Genomic DNA, 25,680 nt, shown 5'->3' with positions numbered 1-25,680 from the left:
CTCTCTTTCTCTCCCTCGCCGGGGACGATTCATTCAGAGAAACTGCCGTGAAAGGGACACCTGTTGGCGCGGGAACTTGGTGACAATCCTAGAAACGAGAAGCACGTGCCGATGCCGTGACTCGGATATCTTAATTCTTTCTCTATTCTCTCTTTGCCATCGGGATGCACGCGATTGCTCTCTTATACTTGGAATGAAAATTATTTTACAAGTGGACGCGATACGTCTCTCATTTTTGGCATAATTCTCGCGTATGTAAATAAAGGCCATTGAATGCCGAAACGGCATTCCTTTCAAAACGCAAAATGCAATCTCGCGAAGCAATTTCGATGCATGAGGATCGCTCGTGAATCGCCTATACGGAAAAAGCCCGAGGGTCACCGGGAGCCGTTCTCGATGATGATCAAGTCTTAAGGAGCGGTAGGTGGTGCACAATTAAAGTATTTTTTGGCCGACTGGTAGCGGGCGCGAAAGCCGAGGTACCTCGCCGAGGTACAGGCGAAGATAAAGTGCTGCCCAGCGGCGACAACGCGCGTTATTAATGTATGCGAGGATCGTAGCTTCCGTTTGCAGCGGCGAAGAAGCAAAAGCGTCAAAGTGTGTGCGCGCAGATGTACGCAAGTTGTGCATCTCTTCCCTGTTATGAAAATTGACTCGCGTTAACAGATAACTAGTCGATAAATATCCACTGTGCGTCACTAATCTGAATTTTCAGATTCGTTTTGCAGAAACGTCCGGAACATAGCGATGCAATGGCATGATCGCCACGAGGCAGAATGGAGAATGTCAAAACTGGTTTCATCAAAATTACCAGTCACGATTCCGAGCTCTGGTCTCTTCTGCTCGCTCCGCACACTCGCTCGATAATTTTGTTATTACCAAACTCAGAGGAAACGTACATTTTTCTCGACCAACGAATGCCTATTCACCGGGAATCGCAATCGACAACCTAATCGAGGGAGAAAACTATACGAGAGAAGAACCGTCGTCGCGTCATTTCTCAAGAGCGTCGTCACCTACCTGGCCGTGGTGCAGTCCCTGTAAAGAACGTCGAAGTCCTTGCAGCTGAGCAGCTTGCACCGATTGACGCCGGGTTGGATGGCTCCGAGGCCGCGTAAGATTCTAACTTGCTCGACATTACACACCAACGGCACGATATCCAGCCGCTTGAGCTTGGTGTAGACTGTGTGAAGGCCGCCCACGAGATGTTTGAGAAACAGCTCGAAGGCCTGCGGCAGGCAGAGCATCGTGTCGCCGGCGATAATGAACGCCGCAACTTTCTGACCGCGATAATCTACCAATTTGCACTCGTTGGCGGTAGGATCGCTCGTACTGATCGGCGGAGGACTGTTGTAGGATCTCGGCGGTAGGACAGCGTGATGAGCAGCCATCAGCTCCAACGGTGAACCATGATGACCGCTCAGCATCCCACCGAGCTGGCCCAATAGTCCCAGTCCCGGTGGCGGTAATCCTGGCATACGAGGAACCATTCCGGGCGGTGCCCCGGGTCCACCCCCGGCTGACAAGGGCGGTGGACTCAGAGGAAGACCTTGAGGTGGCGAACCTCTCGTGGGCGATCCCGGTGTCGGCACTCCGCGATGTTGTTGCTGATGATCGCGGATCTGATCGCGCCCGTGCGACTGATGGGACGGCGGCGGTTGATGCTGACTGCCGTGGAGTTGCTGTTGCTGACTCTGCTGCGTCGACGGGCTGTGCGGATGTTTCGGGCTGCCGGTTACGGGACTGGCACGGCTGCTGTGATCGGAAGAGCTGTCCATCGCTCCGTGGTCCATGGAGGGTCGGAAACGCGCGTTCCTATTCTTCGTAGAAACGACGAGACACTCTGCCACGTCCTTGTCGCCAGCGATACGGTCCGTGTCTCTGACGTTCAATGTCGTCACTGTGTTCGCTCGCTGGCGAATATCGCGGTGCGACTCGAACGTAGGAACGTGGATCGTTTCAATGCATGTTAAAGCATGTTTCTTCCAATCCTCTTTGTGAGCTTTCTTCGACGATGATTAACGTGTACTGCAACTGATTTCCTATTTTAAAACTCCGCCAAACTAGTAACTTCGAACGTGTAGCTTATCACTGCAAGAAAGTGTTGCGCGTCTTGATACGAATCAAACCTCACGATTTCTTCAGTCCTAACACGCACGTGAACCTCTGTGTCCATAACAAATTTTTAGTCCACCACGCGGATATTTGATTTTCACCGATCCATCGCAAAAATGTTTAACTCGACAGCTTACTCGTAGCAATAACGATGACGATTACGTGGATGACAATGACGACGACGACGATGACGACGACGATGACAGTTGTTGCGAACGACAACAGTCTTCGGCACTGAGTTTATCAGCGAGACATAGCAACTTGTTCACTAGCTCACGATAATGATGTCTTCATATCACAACAAACGGAAAACGGCTACACCACGACGATTGAACCGGGATACGCGTAAATACGAGGAGAACCGTAACGTGTACACGAGATATGACTGTGACAATGTCAATGATGGGATGACAGCGAGGATGACGACGGCGACGGCGACGGCGACGGCGACGACAACGACGACGACGACGGCGACGACGACGACGGCGGTGGTGGCGGCGGCGACGATGACGACGGAGGCGGCTGCCGCGGTAACTCGCAGGGACGCGCGTCGCTCGTTCTCAAAGTAGCAAACGCTCTCTCGGTCGAGTCGGGAGTATTTCCCTACCCAGTCACAGATGTAATAAATAAAAACATCAGTGGGAGCCCGACAAACGGGGAGGATGGGCGTTCTGTGCGCACAACCGACTATCCGGTTGGCGGAGCCACCAGGGCGGCTGTTCTCGCTATTGGACGGCAGGCTAACACTGTCTACGCCTTTCGAACCTTCCCTCCGGGTGGCGGCAGTTTGGCCAACCGCCCCCCGCATCCCCCACTATTTGCCAACCTCTGCCACCGACGTGGTAGACGACGACGACGACGACGACTACGCCGACGAGGACGGTTCCGGGGGCTACCAACACAGAGGGACAACCAGACGCAGACGCGCGGAGAGCCTGAGGACAGTACGACTGAAACGTACCAACGATGATGCGAGTGGGGGATTTCTTCTTTTACTCTTGCCGGGTTTGTCTTCTTTCGCGTTGCGGGTCTTACGTTCTCCTTCCTGCCTCGGCGTGCGGGTTCCTCTTCACCCCACTCTCTGCACTTTTATATCTTTCACTCTTGTCTCTTACTCACGTGCTGTTCTTCTCTCGGGCGCCTTACCCAGTCTCTTCACTCGACTCTTATTTCTCTTCTTCCTTTGACTGTCTGCATCGTTTCCATCCTAGTGTTTCGTTCGTGACTCTTCCGCTTCATTATATCTGATAGTCTAGGTCCTCATGTTTAAATCTTTATGATTATTCTTTATTTCTTCTTTATTTTTAAATATTATCCTCGATTTTTCGAAATCCGCTCCGATATTTTTCTCATTTTTTCTTACCTTTTTGATTATTCTTGCTTCTTCACCCTTCTCTCGCCACCCTCCACATTTTCCAGATTCGCACTCTCTCGCGCGACCAGCCGTCTCTGCCTTCTGTGTATATGTTTTCTTCTTCGCTCGCTCCCGTCTGCCCTACTCTCGCTTCATCTCTCTCCTTCATCATCTCCCTCTGCGTTAGGCGCGCACACATGTACTACCCTCGTCTCTATCTCTCTCTCCCTCTTTCTCCCACTGTTCCCTGTCCCTACGACGAAGAATGTCGCCAACGTTCGAATCGATCGCTCGCTTTCGCGCGCGCTGCCTCCCTTCTTCACCCTTCTGCCATCCGCGAACCTACTCTCCCCCTCCCTCCCTCTATCTCCCCCTCCCCCTCCGCGCATCTCTCTCTCTCTCTTTCCTCTACTACCTCGTTCACCTCCTTCTCCACTACCCTCTCCTACTCTTTTCTCAGATCTCCTCTACCATATTCGCCATCAGCATTACACGCGCGCACTTATTTCTTCTGTAGGTAACTCCGCTTTCCTTGCGATCTCTCTCCTGCTCCGCCACCCCCTTACGCCTTCACCCACCCTTAGTCCACCTACCCTCTCTCCGCGCTGTGCGCACCTCTGCGTTTCCTCCGCCTCTCCATCCCCACCAGTCCAACACACAGGATAGTCTACACTCTCCGACACGGTTAGGGTATGGGTGCTTAATATCTTTGTGCCATACCCAAGGCGCCCGTATCCGCCGACAGTTCCTGGAGGTGAATTTTGCCGCGATCGAGTACCTCGATTCGCGGGACAGAGATGAAAATCATAAGTGCGAAGCGAGTACGAGTAATGTTACACACGAGTAGATGTAACAAACAAAATGCTTTATCTTTTTAAAAATAGAATGTAAATATATCGCTGATTAAAAAAGAAAAGCTCGAATGGAGAAGCAGCCGCATTCGTTATCGCATGTTAAATAACTTTAATGTTTTATTATAAATTAAATCAGAAGAGCATCAATTTTTTTCTTTCGAATTTTAATTATCACGAACGCTTCCCGATTCCGCTCGAGCGGAAAAATTTATTTGGCAGGGATGATTCGGCGGAGACGGTCGCCGATTATCTCGTCATAGACGCTTCGTGCTGATAGCAACAGGAAGGGAAAGAAGTCTAGCGTTCTCTCCTCTCTTTTGGCCAATCAACCCCTCATCGTCCCTTGTCGGCCCGGTGACCCAGATTCGCTAGGGAGACCCTTCGCGATACAAGTATCGTCGTATGTGTTTATATCGATACATATTCGCGACCGCACACATGCAGACATAAATACACGCATATGCAGACATACAGGCATACGCATACTCTCTCATGTGTACAGATTCTACGATCCGTAAATACATTTACTCAAAACAGCTGATCCCTATACCTCGTAGATTTCGAAACGAAGCAAAACCCCCTGGGCTTATCTTTCATTGAGCAGCATAAGCGAAAAGCTCGATCTATTCCTGCACTTGTAAATCTAACTTGCGTGCGAGTCGACGTAAATTTTACATTCTTAATCCTACATCATCCTGTACGTTAATTGATATTTTGCATTTTCTACGTGATTCATAATTAATTATTCCGCGCTGTAATATTCGAGCACAGACGCGCTTGATATCTCGTAAATGTATCTAAGGTACATATGTATATTACGATCAATATTTTATTATAATTATTGCGCACATGTAATAGATATGCTGCTAATTGTGTACCAGTAACCTAAAAAAAAAAAAGTTTGCAGCAGACGAGTTTATTATAAAGCGATATTATTTTAATATCAAAACACGGCTAAACAAATATAACAAATCGCGATACCAGATAAACGCCTATCGACAAATATCAACTTTTATTCAAACAACAACGTTTCCAGAAAAGCATAAGAATCATCTGTGAAGCTGGCGTCTCGTGGAAACTATCAGGATGTCGAAAACTGCTCTAAAAAAATCAGAACTCTCAAAAATCGATTTTCATCTCAATATCTATAGGTATATAGGTATCTTTTATTTTAGTTAATTTAATAGGTTGTTTTTATTTTAGTTTATTTAATATTTTTTTAATTTTAGAAAACAGAACTCTATTTAGAACTCATGTAAAACTATAAATTTTTTAAATTCTAATAATTACTGATAAGGAAAATGCTGTAGGATAAAAACATTTTTGTTGTTTTAACAGCTAGAACTATTTAATATTATATTTAACTATCAAGAACTCTGGAACTATTCAAAATAAAGCTACAATTCTTAATTATTTATTATTTATCAGTTTCCATGAAATAAGACACCAGCTTCATACAGAAATGTTATAAAATAAACAATTTCTCACTCACGATCGGCGCAATAGCGGAGTTCTAGTATCACAGCACGTTGATCTGGAAACAAAATATTCAAATTATGTATATTTATACATATGTGTATGTGTATATATATATATATTTTTTTTTTATTTTGCATACCTCACAGCTGCCCTGCTGTCGCCCGATACCTCCCCGGGCCTCCTCCTCTCTTGGTCCTTCGTATAGCACTCACGACACTCGCGAAAACACGAATAATTACGATCGCCCGACACTTTACACGGCACTCCCGACGCGTGGAACTTTACACGGCACTCCCGACGCGACGCGTGGTTTGCGCGCGTATTTCGAGTACTTTGTACAATGAGAAAATTATAATCGAAAACACGAAACAACGATTCGTTCGATACAAGTATTGCTGATAAGCTGCGCGCGAGTTTGACTGCTACAACCTGTGTTAACAAATAAAATACATACACAAATTAGACTAATCTTATATTAATATTGGATAATTCACGGAGAGAATTTTCTCGTAGAATTTACCTTGAAAATTATGGTATTTGTTGGACAATATCGTGTTGAAAGAATTTTATAAGAGTTTCTCTAATTAATACTTACCAAAATAAAAAATATTAATATATATATGTACATAGTAAAATTAATCAAATATATTTTATATTTTATTGTGATAGATATTAATATTTTTTTTTATTGTGGTAAGTATTAATCAGAGAAACTCTTATACAATTCTTTCAACACCATATTGTTCCACGATTATAATGATTTTCAGGATAAATTCTAAGAGAGAAAATTCTCTCTGTATAGATATAGATATCTGGTTGTTCTTATTTTAGCTTAATTAATATTTTTTTGTTTTGTCTTGCGAGAAGACAATCGATCATGAGATCGATGTGCGTGGTCCGGGCAAGTCGGAGGGGGGCAAGGAAAGGGGGAAAGGGCAACCGGTAGGGGACCGATGTTTGCCGCGACCTAAACCACGTCCAATTAGTGGAATTAATACCGGCTAGGCTTTGGGGGAGCTAATGCCTCTGTGTGTGCATACCTACGGGTATGCGCGCCGATGACTGCACTTTCCTTCGTACGTAATGAAGGACAGTCCCGTCGTCGATGCATTCGCTCGTGGAAACGCGATCACCACCACCGGTCTCCTCTTGTCCTCTGCGGTCACCGATGAAATTCCGTAACTACAGATTGTACGACGATACTCCGCTGAATCGTTAAGAAACTCGACTGTCACGAGAAAAGTTCGAGAGAAATGCCTCTCGTCGAGATATGCAATTTTAAAACGCGCAGTGTTGTGCTTAGATGATTTTAAAATTAGCTAGATAAGGCGAGATGAAAGTATGTAAATTTATCTTGAATAAGATAAAGATGATTTTGTTTTAAATATATCTAGATAAAATTATATGACGATTTATCTAGATAACTTCCAGATAATATTATTTTTAAGACTGCTTGTGTAAACACGGTTATAAAAAATGTAAATTATAAAAGGGATATAAAAATATATTCATACTTTTATTTTTATCGCTTACTGTTTAAGTTCTACTAATTCAATATTTTTGTATGCTATGGCTTTAAACCAAATTATCTAAACATTATTCTAGAATTTCGTGAAGACATTTTTTCCATCTAATTGTAAGTTGCAGATATATGTCGATACCTAATACATATTTTTATACATCTATATATAAAAATAAGGATGCCAAAATTGTATCTAGATGATCACCTATATAATTTTATTTAGATAACAGCGAACACTGATTACACGATAGACCATAATTACAACAATAATAAACAAACAATGCTTTACGTCTTGTTACGTGTTTCTCGAAAAGAGAAATGATCGTTAATCCGAGAAATGAGAATAATATACGTAAAAAAATATAATTAACGATAAATTGTCCTAATCCATTCTTTGCAGTATTTCAGAGGCTGTGAATTATCGGAAATTTATTTCGGATATTACGCTCGACAGCACGCAGATCGCTCTATCACTCTCTCATCTATCTATCTATCTATTTTTCGAAAGCACACCTCGATATCGCTCCTCCTGTTCGCGTTTGGCGCGAGGTTTGGCACGATGGGGAACGAACGCCGGGCATTTTCAGACAGGCCACCGTGTGATACGCATTGTTCGTCCTGGACGTCGCCGCCGTCGCCACCGTAGTCCCTGTTACCGCTCGTTGCCCACCCCGCTACAGATACGCGCTTAGCGCAACACGGTGTGTTTGCATCGTGCATAGCTGTTACGTAACCCTCGTCATTGTTTGCGCATCGTCGTTACACGCCTATATGGAGAAAGGGAGGAGGACGGGGAGGGTGGTCACTCTCTTTTCTCTCTCTCTCTCTCTCTCTTTGCCACCGTTGCGAACGAAAGGCGGACGGGAAAAAAAAAAAAGAAGCGGACGGATTTTTGCTCGTCTCGCGCGTTTAGAATACAAGCGCATCTAGACGCAGCCGAGCAGAGGACCCGCGCGTCGGGAGGACCGCATCGAGAACACACAGGCCCGATTGCACTTTTCGATGTTCACGCCGTGCGCACTTTCATCGCGTATTTTCTCCCTCTTTCAGTCTCTTACCGGTACGCGTTTCACTGTTGGATGAACTCCCGTGGCGGATGAATATCGATCGTGGCGAAGCTCTCTCGCTCTCTCGCTGGAATATGTATCGTGCGAATGCCAATTCTACCGTTTTAATTTTGCATCGGCACGCGGCTATTGGAATCACAATCGCAGAATCAATCGGTACGGGCCGTAGCCAAATTTGTCCGTTCGCCGGGCGAGAACAACAAGCGCGAATATGCAAACGAGCGAGTGTCGACAGACAGAGAGAGAGAGAGAGAGAGAGAGGGTGGGATGGTTTACATTTTCCAGATTGAAATGTTAACCCAGTAGAAAGGTGGTCGGCGTGCGTGTGCATTACGGCCGATAACCCGATAACGCCGAGCCGCGTCGGTGTGTATGCATCACGCCCTTACATCCAGCATCCCCGTTCTAGTCCGCAATGAAGCAATCACCGTCGATAAGCATTGTACAGATCCGGCACAATGGACAAGACTTTCCAGCCTCCCCCTGACCTCTCCTTTATCCGATACAGCCATATCTCTGCCACCCTCTAACCCCCATGAAATCCCCGACGTAATCTTCCGTGATCGAATAGCCGTCCGAATTATAAACAGAAGCGCGAGCTCTTCTTCATTTCTTTCCTAGCGTTGACTTCGAAATTTCCTTTTAATCGACGTTATCTCGATTACTCTTTGCTCTCGAAACGATTTATATTAAAATTACTAATAATTACTTTGCTCGACAAAGACATTAATTTTAACGAGTATAATTTTGTTTCTTTTTAATTTGTTTGAAATGCGTCGACGATATTTTTGCATCGAAAACGTGACAAGATTAAATGCGAAAGTTACTGAAGAGGTCTATGTTTTATGATCGCTTCATCTGACGCGCTATATAAGTAGTGGCCTATTTGCATACGAGCGCCTTTCCCTCCCGTAGTGTTAAGATTAAAAAATCAATCGTAGATAAAATTGTCAAGAGCGTAATGTGAAATTTAATTGCGCCGGCTAATAGAATATGCACGATCGAAACCACGATCGAAAGTGTTTCTCTCGCAGACAAGTTGGCGAAGAGAAAAAAAAGTGACGAGAGAGTCCAAATAAAGTAGACAAAGGGGCGCGATGAAAAACGACGGCAATTTTTCTCGATACCGATGCCGGGCGTTCGGTTTTTCACTGTGGCTTGCGCGCAACTAATTACCCGTATGCCACGTGTTATTATAAATAGCCAATCGTTACCGGCACAGCCGCATTCACGATTCGCCCATAATGGCGTGTTATCGGATAAATAAAACAGATAGCCGGGAGAGAGGGTGCGCCTCGATTATACGTCGGCATCCCCTGCAAACGCAGCTCTCTCTCTCTTTCTCTCCGTCTCTCTTTCTCTCTCTCTCTCGCGCGGCCCGCAATTTCTCGTTATTATTTTAGCACATTCAGACGCGATAGATACACATTTGCGATAGATACACAAATTGCGGCGCGCATGCTCGCGCACGCATCATCTCCTGGATAAGACACGGAGGACCATCGCATTGGACGACTACAATAAATATATGTACATATGTCAAATACGATTCTAGATAAATATCCCTGATTACGGAGGGAAAAATTTACAAATAGCATTTTACAATACTAAAAATTTCATAAAAAAATCAAATATGTACTTCACATATCATATATTATATATTTTGACATAATTAAGAAAAAAAATGATTAAGATTCGCTGCATTTTAAAATTTTGATAAAAAGTGAAAATCTTGATAAAACGAATCTTCTCGTTGATATTGACGGTGGCAAAACGCGTCTCTGCGACACATACACATACATATACATATACGGGGCAGTATAGTTTTCGCCACACGCGGTATTCAAGCTAAATACATTAGAAAGCTCATTTAAATACGACACAATGGCGAAGCCGGGCGCCGTGTCGTCCGGATAAATTCGTTGGCCGAAGTAATACTGTCCATCGCGTTTCCTGACGCGTCATTCTCCCGCGCGAATCGATCGCGTCCGCATCCCCGTGCGACCACCGGGGGAAACTCGGTCGTTATTCGAGAGATCGCGGTACAACCGGCAACCGATTTTAATTACTTTAACGACATTTATCCATTCCCCGTGCGACGATGGCGCGCGAGCGGCATTTTCGGCGGTTGCGCGAGCCGGACGTCAATACTTTCCCGTGGCAAACGCCGCGGAAGACAATCGCGTTGACACCCCGTGATGGATGTCCCGCCTGCTCAAAATACCCCCTCACAGTTTTCCCGCCAATAAAGCCCATTGTAAATGCGAACTATTCGAAATATTAGATCGGCACAGCGATTACGGCTCGTTCAGTCATCGCCGTTGACGCACCGTAATCCTTTCCCACCTCTCTCTCTTTTTCTCTCTTTCTCTCTTTCCGCACCGTTTTCGCGCTCTCACATAATGAAAAAAAAAGATCATCGTCCTCTTCTTTATATTAATCGAGCATAGCTTATAGAAGAGCTCGGGGAAAATTATTTCTAAGCTGTACTATATGTGACATTTAACACCGAAGACAATAACGCGAATTTTAAATGCTACACAAAGAGAATTTTCTCTTAGATTTTATCTTGAAAATCGTGGTAATCGTGGGACAATATGCTGTACTGGAAGAATTTTATAAGAATTTCTTTGATTAATATTTAAAAGTATTAATATCTATCACAATAAGATATAAAATATATTTATATCAAAATAAGATATAACATATATTTTGATATAAATATATTTTATATCTTATTGTGATAGATATTAATATTTTTTAATATTAATCAGAGAAACTCTTATAAAATTCTTCCAATACCATATTGTCCCACGATTATCATAATTTTCAGGAAAAATTCTTAGAGGAAATTCTCTGTGTTATTATATTTATAGAAGAAACTATGTAACATAAATTTAAATGTTTTTAATATACTAGTAATACCTATAATCTATCTAATGTCCACCATGATAATATTCGCGATTGAATTATTAAAGTGCGACGAAATTTTCAAATCGTTCGTAATTATAACGTGCGGGGAAAAAGCGTCATTGGTTCTCATGGAAATCTTATTAATCCTAAAGTCCAACGAGATGTTGAAACACGTTGTGTTGGAACTATACCTATTATTATGCTCGAATCGCGAAGGCTATTCTTCTATCAGAAACGGACAATCTGACATACCGCGCGCTCAATGAACAGCTTACATTGATATTTCAGCGACCGGGCGCGTAAGCAGAAAATCGCGTGCACCACTGTAGGAATAAGGCGATATTACGACACGGCATCTCTCGTTGCACGCTACAGGCTTTATACTCTCTTCTATGATAATAGAAATAAATAAAAAAAAATTAAATCGAAACCGGCTCGCGAAGTATAGGAGAAACCGATACGAGGAACGAGACGCTTTTCATCTTAAGACGTTTTCGTGTCTTCGAATTGCCACGCTACTCTGACGTGGAGATTGTTTGGATTGTTCTTAATCTTCATTGTAATTGCACGCGCGACCGCTGGGAACTGACCGGCCAATTTTGAATTTGGATTGTCGGGCCCGATGATGGATCGGCCTTTTGTACGCGGCGCTGATGATACCTCGCAGATGTATCGTATACCGCACCCTTTTCGGACGAAACCACTTGCCGGTGATTATCGATTAAGCGCATGCACACACCGCCTCTCACCGATCCTTTTCCCCCGCCACCCCCTGTCTTGGTTCTCCTTTTTTCTCTCCTCGAATACGCTTTGGTATTTTTTTCCTTTTTTTTTTATTTCGAACGCTCGACATCTGGCTTAGACGACTTTTGAGACCCGTTACGAATTTACGATCTTCCGTCAATCGATATTATATGACGAAGTCGATTGGTTTTATAATGTGCAATTAAAATACATCGCGAGTGAATAAAGGGCAATTTAATTTCTTAGAAGATTTCTTTCAAATTTATATATAATAATAATACTCTTCGAATATTATACTAATAATACTTTTTTCTTAAGAAATTAAGTTCAAGAAATTAAAAACGTTAGCCAAATTTCACACAAAAAATGTACAAAAGAAAGAAATAATAGTAAAAATATGTTATTATAAGGCCTAACTTGAAAATAAGTTTTATTTCAGAATTTAGCACGATTATATCGTTGAATTGCTTTTAATTCAAAATTTCACGAATTATCTTCTCGCGAAATCAATATGTCTTCTGATAATTAATAATGCATATCTTTATCGTGCTTTTAACGCAACGTCATACGAAATTTTCGAATTTTTTCTACAAACAAATATATCCATCGACAATCGAGATAAAAATTAATCGCGAATATGGAATATAACGAACCTGACAATTGTCAAAAACTACGAACAGATGTTCCCACTTTAGATAATCCTAGCCTTTTACACTAATCTAATCAGCATCACTAAATAAAGCATACATTTAATAATCAATATATATGGCATGTTGCGTAAATAAAATCCATGTTATCTCGATAAGTGAAATGTTAGTGACTTATCGTTACGGGGAGCAAAAAACGTTTATCGCTTTGTCAGTTGGGTAAAGCATTTTACATTTTAAATAATTGCATCGCAAAAAATAGACACAATAATACGATATTTTATAATTGTAGCTTGCAACTACACAGTTGTAAATTGATATTGTCTATATTTTAATTTACGTTTTCTTAATATTCAAATATAAATCGAATATCGATATATTGAAGATATGCAGATTGCAGCAATGTTTAGCGGAAGCGATTTTTAGAAGTCGTATTTATTTATCAAATCGCGATTACGATTGAGAAGAAAAAAATAATAAAAATAAGCATATTGCGCGGTTATATTTGAAATTCAGGAATTCTCTCGAATCTTGACCGATTCGTTTCGGAAGTGGATAACATTGTAATATTTGCCATCAATAAAGATCACGTGTGCATTATTTTGCCCGGCCGCGGTAGCGAAGTAGCTATACGCAATTTTATAAAATACCGTAACCGTAATTACTGTTATTGCAGGATATTTAATACACGGGGCACGTTTTTACTCGCGGTCCAACCCCTCTGATCAATCCTCGCGGCCGCGAGGAGAGCAATAGAGAGCCGCGATATAAGCACTCTCGTAGCCGCCGGCTACGAAGGACGAAACACGCCCGAGGTACTTTCGGCTTTATAAATAATAAATTCGCGTAGGAAACGCGAAAAAAAAATTGACGACCGGGAAGGAGATGAGGGGGAGATGAAATTGAGCGTGTGAAAGGGAGAAGGGAAGAGGAGAGGGAAAGAGTAAAAATGTGCGATGAAGAACGATCTGACGGCCAGTATGTTTACCAGTAATTTTAGCATAAACAACATCTTTTACGAGGGCGTTTTAATAATTTTGTAAAAAAATGCAGGCAATTTAATCTTTCATTTAATACATTTCTTTATAAAAGAATGAGAAAAAGATTATTTTTTTCCGAAACGAATTTTAAGTGTATGAGCTGTGTATTGTAATTTATAATTACGACTTGCAAAAATTCTATTTTGCGCGGAGATTGCTTGGTTACTAAATATATTAACGCTTCTTTAATTTTTTAAAAATTTTATATCACTTAATCTGTATCTGCTTTCTTATATCGAGAGTTGAAAAATCATTGTATTTCGTTTTTGACGCCTTAACGGAGCAGTATGCAGTAAGAGAGAGAACACGTGAAACAAAACTTACCGCCCGTCGTAGAAATGATTATCCGGTCGTCGCTCTGTTATCATCTCACAATCAGCGCATCACCTGCCATCTAGCGGTGTTCACTGGTACTACCCTGCTTCTAATGAAGAGGTTATCCGGCACTTCACTCCCGGCACTTCCGGTACCCGGTATTTTGTACATTTGCCGGAAGCACTTGAAATAAAATTACGAATCATACACGGACAACGACTGTTTCGACACTTGATGGTCACTCGCGAAACGGAGATTCGCGAAACGCGACGACTTACCGTCTCGTCGTGGCGCGAAATAAACACGACGTCTGCGCGTGCGCCGTAGATTTCTCAGCCGCCAGATTCGTTCGAGAAGGTTACGACGGGGTTTACAACGAGATTCCCAACGACACCCGGCTGTGTTCGCCGAATTGATATGAAATAATAGTCGCACAGTACTAACTGAACACTTTTGACACTCGTTCGGACGCGAGACTCGCTTTGGGCGACGTAAAAAGCGAGAACATGACGGAGCGAGCGCGACCGACGACCTTGTCGAGACTCGGCGTGAAACAAACATGGCGTCTGCGCGTGCGCAATGTATCTCTTGGCTGCGAGATTCGTCCGAATGGTTACAACGAGCCTTTGCAACGCAATTCGCGGCGACACACGGCTGTATTCATCGAATCGATATAAAATAATGGTCGCGCGGTACTAATTGAACACTTTTGACACTCGTTCGGACGCGAGACTCGCTTTGGACGACGTAAAAAGCGGGAAAATCACGGAGCGAGCGCGACGCGATCACCTTGTTGAGATACGCGCGAAACGGACGTGACGTCTGCGCATGCGCGCCAAACTTGAAGGTTCTACTTATTTTTTATTAAGAATATCATTACAAAATTAATTTATTATTATAAATAAAATATTTGTTTTATGCATATATGTACATTTATTTACGTTTTTATTGCAGTTTTGACATATGTAATATGCATATGTATATTATTGGAGAGAATTTACTGAAATCGACTTTACTGATTGAAAATATCAACGTTCCCTACAATATCGATATTTGATAACAATAGTAACTGTGGTGAAACAATTCTGCAACATGAGAGAAAGAGAGAGAAAGAGAATCTCTGCGCACTGTATACAGCTACAATCATAATACATACTTTATTTATAATCAGTTTTATTGTTTGTTTCGCGCGAATGATCTTCGGGCTTGCGCGCGCGAGACAATCTAAATATTTGTAGAAGTAGAATATCGTATCGGCTTGTTTAATCTAGCTTTGACATTGCCAGCGAATGTTTACATATCCGATTTGTCGTTCGTCGTCATCGATGCGTATATCGAGCGGATAAAAAGATTATTGCAAAGTGAGTAATGTTTCATAGAACACTTGTGTGGTTATAGGTATTTCTGAATACGATGGAGTTACTATATTTATACTATTCAGATTAAATAATATCCACCATTAAATAATCTCGAAATCTCTGAACTTAGATCCATATCTTTTTTATGCTAATTTTTATTTTTACTTAAAAGGAGACGTATGCACTATTGTTAACCTATAAAATATCAAAATGTATCTCTTTCTTTGTCATATTTTTATGTAATATTGCTATCTAGTATTCCATGACTTAAATTTTGTTTGGCTAAAGTATAAAGTTGTAAAATCTAGATTTCTCTGTTATCTCTTTATTTGTTTAGTCTTTAGATATAATAATGGGTAATGCGGGAAGCAATCAACCAGTCAGTCATCATCATGGAAATGTAGCAAGCAGAGAGCATCGATGTAACAAAGATCATCCTCCACCCTCTCCAGGAAAGGAAGGCCAAGCATTTGTCTTTGACAAAAAACCTCGAAAAGCCTCTGCAAAAAATCTCTTTTATTCTTCCCAAGAGGAAGAAGAGCCATACTTTGCAAAAGTAATACATTAAAAAATATTGAATTAACATATATATATATATGTGTATATATATATATATATATATATATATATACACTTATTTGCACATATATAAATATTATATTATATATCTTATATGAATATTAACAGAATAACCAACAAGAAAGAGAGGATTTTGGCTCACGACCAAGATCCAACACAGTCTCCGAAGGAACAAAAGTTGCAGACAGTAAAGTATTACCGACAGTTTTCAAATGGGAAGGAGGAGGGAAGCAAGTATATATTAGCGGCACATTTACTGGATGGAAAACGTTGCCAATGGTAAAGAGCCATGGGGATTTTGTCACAATAATTGATCTGCCCGAGGGAGAGCATCAATATAAGTTTTTCGTTGATGGAGAATGGAGGCATGATCCTGGACTGGTGAGCATTTATGGATTTAATGATTCTGTGTCATAGGTAATATTATATAAAATGCAAAAAATTGTTGATGTTATATAGAAAATTGTAGATAATGGCATGGGCTCTAAAAACAATTTAGTCTCTGTAAGGAAATCTGATTTTGAAGTATTTCAAGCTCTCGCAAAAGACAGCGAGGGTGTTAGTAGTAGTACTCAAACAGAATATGGACAAGAAATACCACCACATAAGCCTTGGGAGAAAGTAGCTGGTCCGCCTATCTTACCACCGCACCTGTTACAAGTTATTCTTAACAAGGATACACCGCTATCCGTAAGTTACATTGGAAAAGAAATAGTTTATAGATAAAATTTAACAAAACTCTTATTGTATTTATTCTTTTTTCAGTGCGAGCCTACTCTTCTACCTGAACCAAATCACGTTATGCTAAATCATCTTTATGCTTTAAGTATTAAGGACAGTGTAATGGTCTTATCAGCTACGCATCGCTATCGCAAAAAGTATGTTACTACTTTGCTTTATAAACCAATTTAATATTAAGTCATTCCCGTATTTTTTTGGTGCTGCTTGTTTCTTAACTATCATAAAGTAGTATAGGTGCCAAGACACGATTGATGCGTAAAGCGAAATTTTGGAGGTCAGGGTATATTACAATATTCAAAAATGTTCGTTTGTCGCTATGGTTATTATACCTCAGTCATGTGTAAAATAATGTAATTATTATTTATTAAAGCCAAATATTTTATATTTGCTGTTCTTGCAACCATGAGCAACCTCTCTCTATGTAGGGTATATAAATTATTTCGATATACGTATGCATCCTACAACAATTGCTTGTATGGATATCGTCTTTACTTAGATATTGTTATTAATTACTTTCGGTATGTAGGCGTAAGGTGAATTCGATCTCGTTCTGAGAAAGAATAGACCCTTTGCAGTTTGATCGACATGCTCTCCCATGAGCACCACTTGCGAATTGGCGCATTTATCGTTCATATACGAATCCCAACTATCGCATTTTGTCGCCGAGAATCCTGTTTTCGAATTGATACTTTCGGTAAAGTATTCATATGACCGTCCATGACTGCAAGCCTCTAAAATAAACCGAGATAAGAACAATGTTTCTGTTACAAGAATCTAGATTAATAACAAGTAGTACTCGTTACCCATTATTTCGGGAACGCAGCAACATCCAGGCTGAACCGCCGTACCAGCGTTGGGATAAAAGTCTGCTTTTCCCAGAGGTTGAAGAAAGCCTAAGACACCTGCGCAGGAATGTATGACGTCAACGAATACTGCATCGGTAGAATCTAATCGAGTCTTTTCAGAAGAGAGCATGTGGAATCCCGGTAACGCTGGATCTAAACCCGTTACTCTGCTCAATTTTCCAGCAGTCATCGAACCGCCCGCGTTTCCAGCCACATGTGCACCGAGAGAATGGCCTTATGTGGATCAACAATGAACACAAAGTAATGCAAATGCAATTATGAAGCGTTATCATTTTATTACACAAGACGATATACCGATAAAGTGAACGTCCTCGGTCTTTAATCCAGTCTCCTTCACTAAGAAATTTATGAAATTGGCAGCATCAGTCCCGACTCTTACGGTGTTTTGCATCGGTCCCAAGTAAAACGTGCTCGCAGCCAAAGGTTCCCAATCCACGAGGATAACGTTATAATCGCCATGAGTAAGAAAAGCTATTTTGAAAAGCGCAAATTGTCAAAAAGTGCGCTTTCGTAGAGATATAACTCATCAAGTAATTAAAGAAATAAGCAATCATACTTACCTTCTTTCATGTTCAAAATCCCGGTGCTCATGGCACTTGACTTCCAGCCGTGCGTAATGAATTTCGTTTTTCGCGAAGGTTTAAAGTCGGAATTAATGAGATTCGAGGTATTATTTAGAGTCACTCGTGTGCCTTCTTTCGGATTGGATCTTTAAAAAAAATACAGGAGATCGAATAAACAACTAACTACGTACAAAATAGTAGTGAGCTTATTAAGTGTTATACAACTTATAATTGAATACCGAGTGTAAATTACGTAAACTATCTCCGATCCGTCCAATATGCTGCCTCTCGTTTCGGTATCTTGTATTTTTAATACCGCTACTTGAGGTTGCCCATTACCATCAGGCATGAATATCCAATCCTCTCCATAGCCATCGTATCTTTGGCGCAAACCACTTTCCCATCGTTCCGAATGTACAGAAGAACACCATAATGTAATGAGAATAATAATTTGTTTTGATATAAGTAGATTTGGTAACATTTTATCAGTATAATTGAGTAAAATCGTTTAGGATCACAAGTCGTGCGAACCCTAGACCTTTTAAAACTGCTAATGACGATCGTGGTAATTAAATCGTTGATGTCATGGAGTGAAGACTCCTTTTTAAATCCTGCTAGCATCACGATAAGATGTCAGTATACCCTTTCGTTGTGGCCTAGTTTGTTCAGTTTTTATCTCGTACTGTTGTATCACCTTGCGCGGAAGGACTGTCAAGCGGCTTCAGAGATTATAATTGTATTCAGAAGGGTGCAGATTACCAAAATGCACACCTACTTTGTGCACACATATCGCATACGACCTGCGCTAAATCAACGTCAAGAAACCGGTTGGTTTACCGATAATATTACAACTGCTATCTATAAGGTAACAATTTTCGGTATCTTGGATTTTTTGCATTTGCATTTTCTGATACGCATGTTTAAAACAAGGCACATTACATCGCGATCATTCGACCGGTATAATCACTTATAACATGCATATCAGAAAACGTAATGAAAAAAATATGTATGTAATACGAACGAAACTAAATACAAAGTATACTCATAATGTAAGAACATACAATATATTATCATATATTATATAACATATTTGTTTCTTAATCTTCGGTAGCAACGTCTTAATTTGTACAAAAACACTCGCAGAACGTATCTAAAAATAAAATACGATCTCTCTATTTAGACTTAATGTTATAACATGTCATGTATTAATTATTTGTTTATAAGTATAGTTCATAAACGAAAAAAAACAAGAGAGATCTAGTTAAAATCTAGCAACGCGCGAATGATAAAAAATAATCGTAATATATCCATGTGTCCCTTCAAAGCATCAACCATATGTAAGTATCAGAAACATGATGGAGAATTCATTGTACAATTCTTTATATACTTTCTGTTTCTTTTTACTCCTCGCTGAAATCAAATAATAACAATAATAAATAAAAACAATGTATGCTTTTTCAAGAGACAATATTTTTATCGAGAAAGAAATTGATAAATTACTCACTTTCCTTTTGCATCTCCTCAGCATGTGTAGTATTTTTCCCAAACTCGCCGTCACCGAAACAACCAACTAAAGGTACTTCGGGAAATAATGTCTTAAATATCATCGCTTCCTCGTTATGTATTTGATACACGTTCTCGTTATGTATAATAGCTGCGCGAGCTTTGCATGCGAACATAAATCCCAAGGAATGTTTCTTCAGCTTTACCTGATCTCTAAATAATCTTAATCTCACTTCAATTTGTTCCTTCGTTTTGCATTTTTTGTCTACAATCGTAGACCATGTTTGTATCGGGCCGGTAATTAAGACAGCTAGACAATATGGATTACGCGGATTGTATGAAATATCTTCTCCTTTTTTTGTATATGGTATATTACTATACTGCGTGTGTATATTTTCTACCACACCACCCCATAAAGAAGTTATACCATCTTGGCTAAGAGAAAAAACATACGTTGTTAAATATCAATAACTATACATTATATTTATAAATTACTTAAATTATTTAAATTACCTATTTTTTATAGTCGCGGCGAGACACATTGCTGTCGCATAGCCTGCTTCGTTGCAGAGTAACATCAAACATGTAGATTTGTTACAATTTTGTACAGATGTTTCATCAATCATCTTAATAAATTCTTGATATTTAATTGCTTGTGAAAGTCTTTCAGATTGCAAAATTGGTAGCATACATTTCTTTGTCACTTTAAACGCGTTGATTTTCACGTCCGAAATTTGTGGTAAAAGTGCACATATTACATGTGAATCTTCACATTCTTTCTCTATATTATTGATAATAGTACCATTAGTGTATAGCATTATGGCCATACAATTTTGTGGAAGTGAGTTCAAGATACATTCTGAATAAAAAGAGATAGAATATATTAATTTCAATAATATTATTTCATGGCCTAGAGGAAAATGAAAATATATAAATATTAAAATATAAAAATACAGAATTCACATATATTAAAAATTGTGATTTATTACAGAAATTGTCTTGAAAAATGTAATGTTGTTTTTATTACTAAAGTTCTTTCATCTGCATACTTAATATGTTACATAGTATTAGTTATGCTATCTACACATAGACATTATAATAATTAATATCAAAATTAATTAAAAAGAATTGGTTTAATATAAGAATAATATAATAAAGAATATAATAAAAGAATAAACATCTAATACCTTCTATCTTAGGTGATGTAAATCTAGAAATAAAAAAGAATCCTACAGATGGTCTAATTTTTGAGTCTTTGATATTCTCTAGATCTACAGATGATTTGTAATATTGGATAAAATGTTCAGGACATCTTCTTGTACATTTTTCACTATTTGCAGCTTCTAACCAAAGTCTGTAAAAAATAATTCATACTATATATAGTGTCAGTTTATATAATAAATGTTTTATTTACAATCACATAATAGGTAGTGATGTTAAATATAATTGTTAATAAATTTATCTATCAAATTTTTAAGGAATAAATTTTAAAATATATATTAATTATATATTAAATTATATATAAAATTATATATAAATATATATTAAATATATATTTTAAATATATATTACATAAATAACTTTAAAAATTTATTTATGATGAGTATAAGTCGAATTTGTATTTGTATATATATATATATATATATATATATATATATATATATATATATATATATGTATATATATTTTAAATATAGTTTTCTGATTGTATATATTTAGGATATTAAATTGAGTTACATATTATAATGTATTATACCTGCAAACCTTCGCGGCGTTTGTTAAATCTCTGCCGTTTAAAGATCGAAAGACAATTCTCAAAATGTCATAGGTTAGGTAGATACTCGAATCCACTGGATTCTCATCGCTTTGCGCTGATGAGTAGTCATTTTTAGATCCTGTAGGAGTTTCACTGCAAATTCTTTTTAACGGTGGTTGTTCCATTTAATAATCCGTGATTTGAGACGCTCGCTTGTCAAATGTCACAATACTCTGACATACATACAAGATTCAAGACGAAAGCAAAACACAACTGCGTAAACATATAGATATATATGCGAAGATAGACTCTCCGGCACATGCTCCAAATATCTTGAGAGAGAGAGAGAGAGAGAAAAAACATCAGATGAAATAATGTTCCTTCTCCAATTTATACATTTTATTTCAAATTCGATCGTCTGTATTATCCCACATAATTCAAATGCTGCTATGAAATATTATTTAAATAAAAAAATATATCTAATATATATGTATAATTTAGGAATATATTTATTAATTCGAGTTATATTATTTTATATTACATATTCAAAGTTACATATTTTATTAAATTATATTTAATTTTGTTATCAGTGTTTTTTATATATATACATAAAAAATCAATTATAAGTGTTCAACATAAGAAAAATACAATATTAGTTTTTACATGATTAATAATTTTTTAAGATGTTATAATACTTTGAAATGCAAACTGTTTATTGTAAAAAATATAGGGGACATAAAAATATCGATATTTCTCGTCTTTATAAGTATGCAAAAGTTTATTACAATAAAATAAATTTTATGGATTTTACAAAGCAATTTTTGATAGATAGACATCATCCCTCATTTGCTCCGAAATAATTTCAACTAGCAGGGATTACTCAGGTGCAAATATTTGGCATCGTTATAATACCTGGTTGAATGTACGATATCGACATGGATACATATGCTAATATTATCTGAGAACCTTTCGCATCCTGTTGTAGGCGATTCAACTCGACTGGTTGAAGAAATGAATCCTCTTTCCTATAATTTTGTTGAAAATTACTGAATGCTAATGTGCAATATTAAGAGAACATTTTTCTTATTAACAGAAAATACCTTATTATTACCAGGCTGTACAACGGTTGACCAGGATTCGTCTTTCTATAATGATGAGTGCAGGAGTACACATTGTATGATATCTTATGTTTGTTCCTTTTCCTTCTAACGGTCCTTTCTGGCGCCGATTTGATTATAGCTAGTTTACTGAAGATCTCAGTCAGTGAAGATACATTTCTTGGACCGATCAATGGATTGATAAGCTTTACGACTTGCACTTCATTACATTCTTCGTCACATTTGTTATTTATATAATCTTCATCGTCGATTGTAATAGTTTTCTCTTCAGACCATCTCCTTTTCAGTTCTGTCCATGAACTAGCTCCTAGACGAGTCGTAAAAGAAGGACGATTGACGACTTCATGACTGGTCTGATTACTTTTATTAGCATCATCATATTGTCTTGCAACAGGATGCATATTGTTGTGCACTGACGTATTTTCTAACATCCTCCGCTGACAAAATCTCTGCTGCCACAAAAGATTCTGATAGAAACCATGCCGGAATTGATTCTCTGCAAAGAAATGTCTCATTCGATATCCCTCCATGTGCGTGATTGGCATCGCGTAATTATTCATTTGTATAGTCAAACTTCTGCTTTGCTGAATGGCATTTCCACTATTTTCATAGGCGACGAACAAATTTTGAAATACATTCTGGGTGATTCTATTCTGCACGTAAACGGCCGGACTGTAATTAAAAGGAAATCTGTACGCGTAAGACAAACCGATGTTCGTTCCGTGTATTTGGTCCATAGGATAAAACGGTCTTGACGGGCCACACAAAGGTGATCGCGAATGCTGATTATGAAAAAGAGTATTTCTATTATTGACGGCAACAGGACTCCTCAAAAGCGTTGTATTTTGTCTCGTGTTTATCCTTGTGTCTTTGCAATTCTGTCGCGCTCTTTTATCATTCTCTTGCATACGTAAAATTTTGGTCCGATTATACTGATAAATATTATTCTGAGGCTTTATATTATGTGGTAAATATCGCCTGTGGATTTTCTCTGTAATATCCGATTGAAAAGCGATATTTGGAAACAAGTTTAACATTTCCATTCTTGTCATACATCGTGGTAATTCCTGGATCTCATCATCAGATAATTCAATTACCTAATTGAGAACAAAATTATTTTATAAATAATTTTAAGGCATTCTACATATATATAAAGAATATCTTACCTCATGCTTTGATTTTTTTGTATGTGACGACTCGTCAACTTGCATCAACTTTCGTTTCTCTACTTTAGAACTTTCATTTGTGTAGCTAGACTCGATTACAGAAATCTCAGGAGATAATACTTTATCACTCCTCTTGGGCAATTGCTTAACGTTACGTTGAATACGAGTACCTGGCCATTTTGATACTTTAGAACTTGTCTTTGAGTTACATGTTGTATCTCTGAGAATTTTGATATTGCCTAGTAAAGTTTCATCAGAAATTATTTCTGGTTTAGAATTTCGATTCTTTTCTTCGCTATTTATATCACTTTGTATTGTATCATTTTCTATTAATTCAAAAGTAACAGAGTTATTTATACTTTTCTGGCCTTCTATATTAGACAAAAGATGGACCATTACATCTTGCACTACTTGATCCACAGGCTCTTCTACTATAATATTTTCATCATCTTTTGTATTAGCATTAACAAATGACTTATTTGATGTTTTCATCAGATCCTTTACTAAAGTTTCTTTTGATTTTTCCATGCTTTGTTGATTCTGCAATTGATTGTCAGACATTCTCAGTCCACTCTCAGGATCAACAATAATTTTTCGTTTAGCACATTCATCTGATCTATTGCACTTTTCTGCCTCTTCATAAAAATAACGTTGTATACGATAACCATAACGTGTTAATTGACTATAAACTCTATATTCTTCCAAAGTGCATACCGAGTCATCAATTAAGATCTCATATGCTTGTTGAATTGAACATGGTACGTTATTCCAAATAAGTTCAAGACAATTCTGTAATATACAAGGATATATTAAAAATAAATTATATTTTTAACATTAAATATGTTGTAGAAATAATTACAGTTTGAGAAAGTTGCTAAAAAATTATAATTATATAAATTTTAGAAAACATACTGTTTCTATAAGAAATAATGTTTCTTCTGGTAATAAATATAAGGAACCATTTTTTTCCAAGCCAAAATTGGCCCATTCTTGACCAGATCTTTTAGTAACAAGGGCTTTTTTTTGGGATGGTATCCATTCAGCAATGGCTAATTCTGAGGTACGTTCAACTCTTTCAATATTTAATAAGTCTCTACGATTTTTAAGTCCCTTTTCAATCTGAACATTTTGGAGCCAAGAATTATTAGGTTCAAAATACTTCTTTCCACTTTTGGGCAAAGTTTTCAAAGATCTTTCCCATTCTTCCAATGTGTTACTACTGATACCCTTGCTGCGTAATAGTTCTTCTGCCCTGTTTGTAAAAAAATATCAATTTTGATTAATCATGAAGAATGCAAATTTTAATATAAAATGCATGTACCAATAATCATGATCTTATAACAGCTAACATAATCAATTTTTCTCTATAAAATAAATGTTCGTCTAATTTTTGTTTAAAAAAATGGTTCATACAATTAAAAAGTAGACCTTTATTATGCTTATAAACAGTGTTATTTAAATCATACTAGTGATTCACTGAAAAATTAATTATGTTTACAACAAGCTGCTATATACACAAGAATAACAAATTGTCAAGTTGTCAAACTCACGTCAGTGTATTGCAAAATAATTTTTCGCATGTTTCGTCCATGACGACAAATAGATGTCTATGGGAAGTGGCACTGTAGAATACATGAAACGTAGTTCAAAATATGCATGCTAAAAGATATTTTTCGATATTATTCAAAATTGTGCTCAAATGGCTCAAATAGCAGGGGCTACGCCGGTGAATTACACATTACAGCGAAATCGATGTTGATATGCGTTGTCGTATCCCTAGACACATTATTGTTATCGGTTCATTTTCTAGGAAAATAACAGACAACATGACGAGCAATCATCACTGCTTGCAGATGACGCAACAGTCCTCTGTGTTCGGTTTTGACATATGACATGCCTATCATGACATTTCATTCATTCATATTTAATGGAAGAACCATAGACGAATAAAACAGGTAGATGGAGCACTAACTGTCAATT

General features: G+C 38.5%; 5 protein-coding genes across 11 annotated transcripts in view; 1 reads left to right on the top strand and 4 right to left on the bottom strand.

Annotated features, from left to right (window-relative positions):
* Positions 1-2,983, bottom strand: part of dac (dachshund family transcription factor) — a 170,269-nt gene extending 167,286 nt beyond the window's left edge. For 3 of the 6 annotated variants that reach the window (XM_029304307.2, XM_029304302.2, XM_029304304.2), the window contains exon 1: positions 1,021-2,977. In XM_029304307.2, coding sequence (XP_029160140.1) covers positions 1,021-1,793 — 773 coding nt within the window. In that variant the 5' untranslated portion in view covers positions 1,794-2,977. Of the gene's footprint in view, positions 1-1,020 lie in introns of all 6 variants that reach the window. The other 3 variants (XM_029304312.2, XM_029304290.2, XM_029304296.2) reach the window with 2 other exon arrangements.
* Positions 2,984-15,145: 12,162 nt separating this feature from the next.
* Positions 15,146-17,112, top strand: alc (5'-AMP-activated protein kinase subunit beta-1). 2 transcript variants are annotated; one of them, XM_029304350.2, is made up of 5 exons: positions 15,146-15,411; positions 15,746-15,964; positions 16,096-16,368; positions 16,447-16,677; positions 16,753-17,112. In XM_029304350.2, the coding sequence occupies exons 2-5, from the start codon at positions 15,761-15,763 to the stop codon at positions 16,897-16,899; spliced, it is 855 nt and encodes a 284-aa protein (XP_029160183.1). In that variant the 5' UTR covers positions 15,146-15,411; positions 15,746-15,760; the 3' UTR covers positions 16,900-17,112. The 2 variants fall into 2 exon arrangements, with proteins under 2 accessions (XP_029160183.1, XP_029160188.1); XM_029304355.1 differs by lacking the exon at positions 15,146-15,411 and adding an exon at positions 15,414-15,448.
* On the bottom strand, positions 16,516-19,143 carry LOC114932166 (pancreatic triacylglycerol lipase). The gene is made up of 5 exons (XM_029304340.2): positions 18,397-19,143; positions 18,155-18,303; positions 17,889-18,065; positions 17,532-17,807; positions 16,516-17,459 (listed from the first exon to the last, which is right to left on the bottom strand). The coding sequence occupies exons 1-5, from the start codon at positions 18,636-18,638 to the stop codon at positions 17,221-17,223; spliced, it is 1,083 nt and encodes a 360-aa protein (XP_029160173.1). The 5' UTR covers positions 18,639-19,143; the 3' UTR covers positions 16,516-17,220.
* Positions 19,144-19,202: 59 nt separating this feature from the next.
* On the bottom strand, positions 19,203-21,763 carry LOC114932160 (F-box only protein 22-like). The gene is made up of 5 exons (XM_029304328.2): positions 21,417-21,763; positions 20,848-21,014; positions 20,174-20,519; positions 19,662-20,095; positions 19,203-19,567 (listed from the first exon to the last, which is right to left on the bottom strand). The coding sequence occupies exons 1-5, from the start codon at positions 21,599-21,601 to the stop codon at positions 19,485-19,487; spliced, it is 1,215 nt and encodes a 404-aa protein (XP_029160161.2). The 5' UTR covers positions 21,602-21,763; the 3' UTR covers positions 19,203-19,484.
* A 403-nt stretch (positions 21,764-22,166) lies between these two features.
* Positions 22,167-25,560, bottom strand: Tsen54 (tRNA splicing endonuclease subunit 54). The gene is made up of 5 exons (XM_029304369.2): positions 25,251-25,560; positions 24,613-24,952; positions 23,701-24,489; positions 22,517-23,631; positions 22,167-22,441 (listed from the first exon to the last, which is right to left on the bottom strand). Exons 1-5 carry the CDS (start codon positions 25,289-25,291, stop codon positions 22,297-22,299), a joined length of 2,430 nt encoding a protein of 809 aa, XP_029160202.2. The 5' UTR covers positions 25,292-25,560; the 3' UTR covers positions 22,167-22,296.
* Between the last annotated feature and the right edge of the window lie 120 nt (positions 25,561-25,680).

Source organism: Nylanderia fulva, unplaced genomic scaffold (assembly GCF_048542155.1).
Source record: "Nylanderia fulva isolate GAGA-0341 unplaced genomic scaffold, ASM4854215v1 Scaffold23, whole genome shotgun sequence".
Taxonomy (NCBI): Eukaryota; Metazoa; Arthropoda; class Insecta; order Hymenoptera; family Formicidae; genus Nylanderia; species Nylanderia fulva.
Note: the sequence above shows the minus strand (reverse complement) of the source record. Positions and strands in the feature narration are given on the sequence as shown.